The sequence below is a fragment of the Protopterus annectens genome, chromosome 10.part0, assembly GCF_019279795.1.
Source record: "Protopterus annectens isolate FY-2018-M chromosome 10.part0, PAN1.0, whole genome shotgun sequence".
Classification (NCBI taxonomy): domain Eukaryota; kingdom Metazoa; phylum Chordata; order Ceratodontiformes; family Protopteridae; genus Protopterus; species Protopterus annectens.
The window spans coordinates 152,939,921-152,951,878 of NC_056744.1; the positions used below are offsets into that span (position 1 = coordinate 152,939,921).

The window sequence follows — 11,958 nt, forward strand, 5'->3', positions numbered from 1 at the left end:
ATGTTTTTATTAATGGGCTTTTTAGTCGGTAGATATCTACTCTAGCTCTGACGTCATTTTAATTCATTTATTTATTTATATTTTTTTTAGTACACAAACAATTTTTGTATTGTTTTAGGAAAGTAATCTAGGTGACTGTTATGTTAGGATTTGGTATTTGTATAATTTAGTTATATTTTAATTGGTTTTCTTAGTCAGTGTAAGTGTTTAGATTTGGGTACATTTATTCATAAATGTCATTTCCCAGTTAGTTCATAGGTTCATAGGTTCATGGGTTCATACTAGGCTATCTGCCCTAGGGCAATTATAAGCCTAGCCAGAATGTGTTTGGCTTTCGCCACCCATTTTAACTTAATTTTGCTATGCCCTTTTTCGAGTTTAACACAGAAGTGATACCCGGGTTAAACCTACGATCTCCCATCCACTCATGAAGATTCCTCTTGAAGAGAGTCAATGAGGGACTCTGCCAAACCTGGACTGGGATTTTATTCCAGAGTGAAGGGAGCCTCTGGGTTATGAATCTGTCCCTCCAGCATGTCCTATTTATTTCAGTGCTGTGGTTCAAGTCTCTCGAGCACTTAGCTCGATGGGATTTGGATTTTCTGAGTTGCAGCATGTCCATTAATTCCGGGTTGGACATGGCTTTATACGTCAGGCACAGATCGCCCCTGAACAGGCGGTATGCCACTGAGTAGAGCCGGAGTTTCTTTAACTGGGCAGCATATGGCATCTGTTTGAGCCCTTTGATCCTTTTGGTGAGGTACTTTTGGGGTCTTTCCAGTTGCTGCAGGTGTCTGGTAAGGTACATCCCAAAAGGGGCATTGTACTCAATTATGGGCCTGATGAGGGATGAGTAAAGAGGCACAATGACCTCCCCTGATCTAGATGTGAATCCCTTCATGATTAGGTGGGCTATATAAAATGTTTTTCTAACCACTTTGGCCATGTGGTTGTCAAATGAGAGACTGCTATCAACTTGGGTCCCCAGGTCCCTAATTACTTCTTCTGTACTTAATGGATTACCACCTATGTGGGAATTTGTGGGCACTTTGTTTTTGCCAAAGGGGATGACTATACACTTTTTGGCGTTTAGCTTGAGGCCATGGCTCTGGCACCAGTTGTCTGTTTCTATGAGGCCCTTTTGGAGGGATGCTTGTCTCGGCTGGAGAGTCGATTATGGCACCCAGTTTGCAGTCATCTGCGAACTTGGTCAGCCACAGTCCTTCCGTGTTGGCCTGTTACACTCCATGTTTATACTTTTTTTTGTAATTAATGAATTTCATTGTTATGGGGTGATTTAGAGAACAATGGTATAATTGGGAAGTCTTTATAAATTTTGTGTGGGTAGTAGGTGATGTTTTTTTCTGATATAAATAAGGAGGAGTTTTCATAACACATGTTGACAGGTGGTCATAATCAAATTCCAGAGGCAACAAGTGCCTGAATCACAAGATGCTGAGGAACAGAATACCAGTCTTACAGGAAATTCCTGTTGCAGTGATTTCAATGTGTGCATCAGCAGCGATTCCTTTGTTTCAAGATATTTGTCCCTTCTTTGTATTGTGCAACCATGGCATTGGTATACATACGTTCAGGTGGTGTGGGGAGTACAGCCCCCCCCCCCCAAAAGTATACAGTTGTAGATTTTACTGTTATGGTATTTCTGGCATTTATATTCACCATTTTGGTTCATTCCTTGGGGTCATGTAATTCAATATTTCATGTGGAAGTTTTCTTAACTACTGGTGCTAGCAGAAAAGATGAGATATAATTAAACTTTGATCTTCCTTACACTTTATTCCCTGCACATAGCAAATTCAGTAATGGCTCAAACATGCTTGCTGTTTTAATTCTGCACCTTGCTAACAGACCCTATTAAAACCTACCACATTGCTACAGTAGCTGGTCTTTGGTATTGAAAGGTACTGCATGTGCAACCAGAATAGCCACCCTTCATCTTCTTATCCTCCCCCAGCTATAAGGAGAATATTCTCCTTGAATAACCTTTCATAACAGTTTCTGATGTTCAGTTTCAGTAGTGTGTGTCATTTACAGCTATTTCAGTTGCACTTTACTTGACTTTGATTTGGTTAGGCTCTGGGTTTGCTTTACTGAGCTTGAAAGGCAATTAACATTCCACAGCAAAATTGCTAAAACCATGTTACCTTAACTAAATTGTGTACCACCTTATTCTAGCCCCCCCCCCCCCCCCCCCCATGGCAGCAGCCTACTTGCCTATTAGATAAAATCTAATATTATCTAATTAGATAATATCTTTTTCCACACTTAGCAAAAAGAAACCACAAATCAGACAACTATTTACACAATTCAAGCTTATGAACTTTCACATTTTTTGCCTCTTCTGGGACTGCCTTGGAGATGTTCAGAACTTCAAAAGCCTATATTCCCAATGAGTGGCCAGGAAACATTTGCACAATTTTTGACATCCACTGCAGCTCACCTAGTAGTAATAGGATATTTCCATTTTCATATTATATCTGTAACCTTAACATCATTGAATGTACTAGTCTTTGTGCTTTTACCTCCACAACTTATGACCCTACTGTATAAAAGAAGGACTGTTCATCACAGTGAGAAGGGGACAAGGATGCAAATGATAGGAGAATGGAAAATGATGTGTAAAAGACTCCACCATCCTCTTCTCTGCTTCAGATGTTTTATCTTAAGCTCCTTCCACAATAAAGTAAAATGTCAACTGGGCAGGAAATCCATAGTTATTTTGGGTGGGGACAGAGTGCAGATAACAGGCTGAGTCTCTTAGACAGATTACATTAGCCAACCTTTTACCTCTTTATTCAGCTTAGGGCTCAGAAAATACTTCTCTGACAGCTACAATGGCAAAAGATCCAACAGCCTCACTCTTACTTTAGTAAAATGAAAGAAATCCATGAGCAACCTCTCTCCTTAGTCTGCAATGGTTACTGATTCTCCCATTTCTTAAACTAAGTTCTACACTTTAAAATGCATAACCTACTGTCATGTCTCTCTGTCCCCTCTGTTTCCTAATCAGTTCACTCACCAGTGAACTTACTTGCTATTGCATCCATTCTCTCCTGTAGAAAACTATCACCAAGCTAATCATTAAACTTCCTTTACCAAAGTAAGTTATTAATTATCAATGTGAGCTTCTGTCAACCATACCTCTTCAGCTCTTGAATACAGTTGACCAAAGTGTTTCCTGTCAATATTTAATATTCATAATACTGCCTCTGTGTGCTACATTTCATCAGCTTCCCATCTGGACTAGCCCTTTCTTTTTTTCATCTGTCTCCTGCAGTTTCTACTGCCTGCTGTTATAACTAGTGGTGCTTCTGAATATTTGATTACTTGTTTTAAAAGAAAATCCTGGAACCCCCTTTGGTTTCTCCAGAACTCAATCTTGCCCCATTTAAAGAAAATGTTCCCTGTGTCACCCGACCCTGGTTAGCAATTTTCATTTCCTCCTAAAGCAGGCCCAGTAATGTATTTCAATAAGCAGGCCCAGTAATGTATTTCAATAAGCAGGCCCAGTAATGTATTTCAATCAGTGTGACCACAAGAAGGAGAGAACTAACTGCTTTTCCTGCTCACATTTGCAGAGCCAATTCTACTACATACATGATCTGAGGCACAGCAGCATATAATGGCCATCACTTACACCTCTGGCCAAACATTGTTAGTTGTTCAGCCAACAACTACTCTCAGTCACAGGAAACAAAAGGACATAGTAGTTCAGCAGGTGACCACTCACTCCTGTTCTTGAATAAGAAAGGCTGAAGTAAAAAAAACTTATGTTAAGTATACAAATCAGCAAAGGCTAACAGAGAAAGTCCATTGGCCATCCAGGACAATCATTCACATGATTAATCTTCTTCAGTTTTGACCATCCACATATTGAAGGCATTTTTCCCATTGAGCTATCGTCCTTAAAAAGAGTACATAAAGCTAGTGCTCATGACTGATGGAGGCTTTGAATCTGTGTTCCATTCTCCATATACTTCCATTTCCTCCAGAACTGCTACTACTGCATTTGGGAGTATTGTCTGACAGCAATCATATTGCCACAAGGCTAGGAGCAGGATTCTAAATTTCAGTCATTTTGCTCAACATAAAAGAAGAAGAACAGACAGGAAGGTATGTTTTCTTCTAGTTTTGACCAAGTAAACCTGCTCAGAATATACTCTAGAATCCTCAGCTTTTTTAATATATTTCCTGGCTTCCACCTCACTGACAACACCTCCTCCTTTACAGCATACATGTTCAATGGTCTGAGCTGCTGCAGGCCAGTTCCAGTGCCAACCTCTCCTCAGGTAGGCCAGTTTATTGCTGCAACCTTCTCCCTTGTGAATACTGTAGAGGCCTTTTGTTCAGATCTTTTGAGAAGTCACACAGAATGAAGATTCTTTCATCAGCTCATGTCTTCAACACATATCAATTTGTCTTGTAGTATGTTGGCCTTAGCTTCTGCTACTTTGCTCTGTGTAGCTCGGTGTTCCTGATGAGAGAGGTGGCACTTGCAGTTCTTGTTTTAGCAGCATTTGCTACATAGTGTCTGCTACTTTACAAGTTTGGATGTTATCAGACAAGGATGGTAATTCTGACCTCTCTCCAGATGATCATTTGCCTGGGGAGCCTCCCACTTACGGCATACTGAGTTTCAACAAAGAATCACATACAGACCCAGACAAATCCTGCATTTTTGTTTATTTTGTTGTTTGTTTGTTTGTTTTTTCCTGCCTCTCCTTTTGTCTCTGTGTATCTCTGTTTCTCTCTCATTTACCACTTATGAATCAATTCTATTACAATTCCAGTCAGTTAAGATACATTTTAATCTTCACCGCATGCGACCCAGATTGTTTTTTTTTTTTTGTGCTTTCTTTACTTTGTTGCTGATGTAATACTAAGAATCTACTCATATGTTGGTTGTGTCTAGACTACAAGGATCCGATTTTGTGGAAATATATTCCTAGATTATAATATATTGAAATTCTTCAGCCCCTTAGTTCATTGTTTTGGTTAATTCACTGCAGTGTTGTGTAAATGCTGATCTGAATTTTTACAGTACTGATTTAATATATTGGAGCTAACACTCCCATGATTCCTTACTTCCTTTTCTCTTCCACTACTCATCCCATCCTTGTTTGGAACAGTCACATGTTTGGTTCGATTCTGTTTCTTACCACCCATTTGGGAAGCCTATTCTATCTGTCTACCACCTTTTGTGAGAAAAAGCATTTATTTATGATCCGTAGGTGGACTGTAACATGGAGTTTTTTTCCAGCCATTAGCTAGTTATAGAAGCAGCAGTACCATGTGACTCTGTGACACAGCTTTGCACTGCTGCTCTAATATCCAGGAGATAACATTCCCATCATTCCTTACTTCCGTTCCTCTTCAACAGTCAGGCATGCTTGGAAGACATGTACATTTTTATCTGCCAGCCTTCATATAGGTGTGTGTGTGTGTGTGTGTGTGTGTGTGTGTGTGTGTGTGTGTGTGTGTGTGTGTGTGTGTGTGTGTGTGTGTGTGTGTGTGTGTGTGTGTGTGTGTGTGTGTGTGTGTGTGTGTGTATCTGTTGTATCAGCAGCATTGCTGCAGCCCATGCTGGTTCAGAAAACAGCTGTCGACTAGATGATCCACCCCTTCCCCATGACATTAACATTAATTAAAATGGTTCTATATCAATGAATGTTAATATCTTAGAGAAACAAAACTCTCACACAGATATACTTTTTATCACCAGTTTCTCAGAACACTACTTGTTATCATGAGACAATGCTGTAATATAGCTGCAACACAGATACTACTCCCCTTATCAGTGGCAAAACTCTGTCACAGAACCACATGGTACCATCAGATAAATATATAATTGTCAGAGAGAGGTTATGCCCCCTTATAATATCATTGTACTATATCAAGTGTCCTAGTAATTCACATGTGGTTAATGAGTACAACAGCTATCAGAAAGATATTCTGGCTCTTCATTAGTGGCATTAGTGAAGGTAGAAATGGTGGCCAAACCGTATGTACTATTATCCAGGGCAGAACAGCTGTCAGACATCTGGTCTGCTCCATATTAAATGGCAGTGCCAAATAATGGAATATACAGAGCACTGTTTACTATCATCAGGAGGGAACATAGTCCATTCCCAGCAATAACACTGTAGGAGATTAGAATAATGTCAGATTGTTGTATGGTACCATGCATACTCCATACTGACAGTGACTGAAGTTCACAAATAAACCCTTGACCCTAGAGGGTCAATCCACTCAGCCACAATGTAGCTTTTTCCTTATATGTCTTCCAGAACTTTGCACAGTATTCAAGGTGTGGTTTGACCAGGTCCCTGTAGAGTGGCTACATCATCTCCCTGCTTCTGGAATGTATTCCCATAGGATGCATTCTATCACTCTGCTTGCTGCTGCCACTGCCCTCTCACTCTGCACCAGGTAGGATCAACATCCTCAGATCTCCTCCTTTGGAAAGTATCTGTGTAGAGTTTGTATGTTCTCTGTATGTCTGCATGGGTTTTCTCCCATCTTCCAAAACATGTTGGCTGGCTGACTACACTAAGCTGTCTATATATACTAAATTAATCCTTGCCCTTGTGGCTTATGTCAGAGAAAGAACAGTTCACGTAAACTAGATTAAATAACATCAAATTGCATTGCCCCCCCCCCCCTTCATTACAAGTGTTGCTGTATGGCTGAGTTATACCAAAGTTTGCCAAACTATCATTTGGAAGGAACCATGCCCTCAGACAGATGTTTTGCCTCTTTTCAGCTGCAGTGCTGTAGGCTAGAATAATGGCAAAAGTAAAACATGCTACCATTGTGTAGTACCTCTGACCACATTTGATATACAGATAGTGTACCCAACTACCCACCATCACTTTCTTTCCCATTGGTCAGAAGGAGACCAGAGCACTACATGTGACCTATTAGGGATCAGTACTCCTGTCACAGTGATGCTGTTCTATTAATCAGAAAGAATGATGACAGAGCACTCAATGCCACCATCGGGGAGCAGCACAACTTACAGAAAGACAACTCTGCCTTTGCTAATGGCTGCACAATAGGGTAGAAATACACCATGGCAATCACTGCTGAAGTTTTCAAATACAGAAATTTATTTGCACATTAAGAGAAAAATTATCATTTAATAAGTAAAATCATTCCCCGTTTACACACATAAAGATTTCTGATACTCTATGTTTGATCACCACAGAAAAACAATATGGAAAATTTAAATTATGACTGCTAAAAATAACCAGTTATAACCATGTAATTTTATTGTCCAGTACTGAAGCAAGCTCAGCTCTGTAACTGCTTTTTTCACAGCACTACAGGCATTCCATTTCACATCCTGTTAAGTAACAGTAGTCCCAACATACATGCATGCATGCCATACCTCTCAACCTCTTAGAGCAAAAAATCTGGACAAAGCCATAAACAAAAGTGGGACAAAGGTCCAAAAACAGGGACAATTTTTAAATACTGTTCTTGCAAACTTAGAAAGTTGATAGAATAACAGGTTTTGCATTGGCATGAGTTTTCTGAAGGGTATGAAGTCTGAAATTCAAAAGTCTGTCATTTTTTTATAACTTCAGTCTTTCAAACTTTAATCCTTGATGATTTGCCAGAAAATCACAATATTATGGAAAACAGACCAAAATATGAGGCAAAAATCTGGACATTCTGTGAAAATCTGCACAATTGAGAGATATGAGTGCTTGCACATGCAAGCACATATACCATAAACATAAAGTAAACACACCCACACACATTTACTTTGCCTAATAAATACATGGAAAGTAGTGGTGAATTCCTGTTTCTATTTTGCTGCTTACTTCTCCAGTTTGTTGACCAAACATATGCAAAGGAGGTCAGCCTTTTTTACATCAATAAATGCTAGTTTTATGTCATTTCTTTGCCATAATAGTAAAGTGGTACCCTGCAGTACTGGGTTATTGGGTCAAAGTACCACATCTGCTGAAGAAAAAGACAGCTAATGCAAAAGCATGTAAAAGTTTTGTTCTGTTTTCCCTGAAATGGAGTGACACTGGAATTGGGATGCAAATGTATTGTCTACTTAGCATTTGCCCTCCGCCATAGCAAACCAGGTTTAGCCATTTTGCATTGGCTTTTTTCTGTTTTTTTTTTTTTTTGACAATACGTCATTTTTAACTCATTAACCTAGATCCATAACTTGTTGCTCTAAAATAATAACTGTGGCATTTTTTTCTTGCATTATCCCTGTCTGTATTTTTCCACATGCATGCCTGCTCCTACAATCTCACTGTATGTCATACTCAATTACGCCAGTGTCTCAGCAACAACCTGACTCACAAGTGTAAATCAGCTAAGCATCTAATGATTTGTCAAGGAATCAGGATTCGGGGCTATCATACTGACCTTCTGGTGAAGATGGAATTATCCACATTGCCTTATATGTGTCAAGCATCTGTGTACAATGCATGGTTTCTGATATTCTAAGAACAGTAACTCAGAAAAGTGAAACTATAAAAGGAAATATGGGAAATAAAATATTTACAGGCTACCATAACTCAGTGCATTCTGCAGAGTTAGCATTCATAAGTAATAGTGATGCAGTGTGAGATAGTCCCTCATTTCAGGGGTGCAGGTTTCCTCCCCCTGCAAAAATGTTCTAAAGGTGCACAGTGAGTGCTGGAATTTGCTATATTTTCATTTAAGCTATAGTTTATTTTTGGAGTCATGGCATTCATAATTGCAGATTAGACACGTGACAGGAAACCCTGTGCAATGATGTTTAAAATATTCCTTGCTAGTCTGCTCGCGCACGCGTGCACACACACACACACACACACACACACACACACACACACACACTCACTCTCTCTCTCTCTCTCTCTCTCTCTCTCCCTCTGTCTTCACAGAATCAACACTATCATCCATGTCAGAGAAGTAGCCTGCAGGCAATAGTCCCTCCTAGCCAAAGGATCACCATGGAACAGAATAGCAACACTATAAACCATCACATTTCCCTAGGATAAGACAGTGGACCTCAATCACTCAATATCACTGCACCCTCAGATGCTCTAGAGCGGGACTGCCTGGGACTGCCTGTGTGCACTGAGTCAGGAATAAACCCCCTGTGGCTCCAGGCCAGACAATGATGGCACTTACTGAGAAAACAGGAATGAAAAGCTGCAAGATTTTTTGTGAGGAAAACCAGTACAGTTTGGCAGTCAGTCATGTGGTATCTGGCTTAGTCTCAACTCCATGTGGCTGCAACCTCTATCCACCATGGTGTGTTTTCCAAATTATTTTTAAGCATTGATTTCCCTTGCATGATGTTAGGGTTGTGGAATGCTTTTCTGAAGGCAGGAGGGGAGCATGTACAACCAGAAATGTCATTTGATATGGTATAAATGTATAAATCACTTTAAAAATGCAACATATTACTGGACAGTATAGAAACAAACACATTAACAAGAGATGAGGACCACCTGAATACCACATGCACCGGTAAAAGAGGCTATTTTCTTACCTGGTAGACAAGTTACTAATTTTTTGTCATCTAGATTTGCAGCCCTTAACACATTTGCCCTTCATAACAACCTCATGCACTAATAAATTCCTTCATGGTTTTGCGATCCACAGCTTCCCCACAAAAGGAAAAATCCATGAAAAATCCATGATTGTAAAAAAAAAAAAAAACCAAAAGAAAAATAATGCTTCCCCTCTTACATTGTCTGTGCAGTAGGTCCAGAGGGAACCATTGCAATAGTCAAAGAGACTTCATAACATTAATGCCTGTGTCTCTCAGGGCGTTCATATGAACCATCCTTAACACATTTCTTGAACTATGTTATAAAAGATTGCCAATATAACAATTACCACTAAAAACACACTTGGTAATTCTAATTTTTAATTCGGCACTTAGGGCATCAAAACTGCTAACATTCATTACTTTCCCTAAATATGTAGGTATTTCAGTTCAACTATCCTAAGAATGTTTAACTCCTCTCAAGCAGGAAGAAAACAGTCTCCTGTTATGCTATCAATATCACGCACACAAATGTGTCTAAACCTGAAGAATATTTGCATTGTTACTTTATTGCAATTTCCCTTCCTAGGTCTTGAGCAGATAGATTTCTTTGTTTCCTGCTTGAAACATATATTAACAAAAGAAAATACATTCTTAAAACAACATCAAAACCTGGCTGTAAAAACATTAGACAGAATATCAGCAAAGACCAGGTATAAAAATTACTAGTATATCTATTTAAAGATAGTAAAACAAATGATGTGAAACTATTTGAAACATTGCATCAAGAACGCAGGCATTACATTTCCTTTCTTAGTGGAGACCATTTAAAAAAATGTTTTTTTTTTTTGTTTTTTTTTTTTTTTTTTTATCAGTGTCTACACTGTCGCATGTTCCTTCTGCATGACTTTTTGGAAATTTGATGTACATAATAAAATACCAAATAATTCCTTCTTGACATTCCAAGTAACTTTCCAAAAAAATCTTACACTAGAATGAAGTTATTATGAGCCAGATATACACTACAGTAAGAAAATCCATACACTTACCTTTATCAAATCTAGAAGAATTTGTAGATTTTTGTCTGGAAAATACAGCCACTGCCCCAAATACATATACAGACCTGCCTTTATCTACACACTCTTGTTAGGTGTTGTCTCAAAAGAAATACTTTACCTTGTAGAAGTTACCTGGAATGTAGGGGGCTGGACCTTGTGAATTTCATGGGCGGGTTTTTTACCCTATCTGTTAAGACCTTTAATTAGTCTGATAGGAATTTTGCAAAAAATAGTTTCAGAAAAGTTTTGTATGGGCTTGTTATTTTATATTTTAGACTGGATGCACTAACAAGAGTTCTAAAACATTCAAGAAACCTGATGAAGATATAGTTTTAGAATATATTATAAACCTGAGTTGGCATATACAGCTGTATACATGTCACAATAAACACAGCTATCATCACACACACACACACACACACACACACACACACACACACACACACACACACACACACACACACACACACACACAAGCACACACACAAGCACACACACACACTCACACATAGAAATATGTGAATCACTGTCTCTTGTTCCCTTGTGCAACACACCAAGATTGTGGCACATAAAAGTAAGTAAGCAATGAAAAGAAGGTCCTTCCCTGGGTTGATATATGTGTGTGTGGGGGGGTCATGTATCTAAAATAAATATTTTTGAGTCAACATATTTTTACTTATCCAGAAACATTTTCCTTTAGAATGGAACTAATTAACCGAAACTTGTAAGTAGCCTCCTGCCAAAATGAAAGAACATATTTTATATATTTATTTTGTTGGTTTGGGCACACAAAATTGCACAGACCTTGACCACTGATACCACAAAATGACTCCTTAATTTTCCCCATTATTGCTGGCACCTTGATCCCCCATGTCATCTCATGTAAGGCCTCTCCTTTCCAATGTCAGCATACTGTATTCCAAACTTTTTTGTATATAGTGGAAGGGCAAGTGCCAGTGAATCAGCACTCAAGGGTACTCACAATGTGGAAACAAGACTTTCTTTTTGCATTCTTAACCTGAGCTGGGATACAAGTAAACACATAAGCTCACATGTAAGCATCCATGCATGCACATAGACAGTCTCTCTCTCTCTCACACACACACACACACACACACACACACACACACACACACACACACACACACACACACACACACACACACATCCTCATAATCTATCCCAGCCTGACCCTAATGCCTAGGCTGTTAATTGAACCCAGACCAATAGTAGCTTGGGGCAGATGTCCTCATCCTACATCAACAGTCTGTTGGACAAGAGTGAGTTCTGACTTCTGGGACAGCACTGTGGTTCAGTGAGGTAAGATTTATATCAGGGTCTAGATTCAGTCCTGGCTCCTAGTCACTT

The 11,958-nt window shown here is 39.2% G+C and overlaps 1 protein-coding gene across 1 annotated transcript in view; it reads right to left on the reverse strand.

Annotated features, from left to right (window-relative positions):
* LOC122813016 (actin-related protein 2/3 complex subunit 1A-B-like) overlaps nucleotides 1-10,712 on the reverse strand; it is a 494,459-nt gene extending 483,747 nt beyond the window's left edge. Inside the window, exon 1 of the mRNA XM_044085122.1 lies at nucleotides 10,582-10,712. Coding sequence (XP_043941057.1) covers nucleotides 10,582-10,647 — 66 coding nt within the window. The 5' untranslated portion in view covers nucleotides 10,648-10,712. The remainder of the gene's footprint in view (nucleotides 1-10,581) is intronic.
* Nucleotides 10,713-11,958: the final 1,246 nt, after the last annotated feature.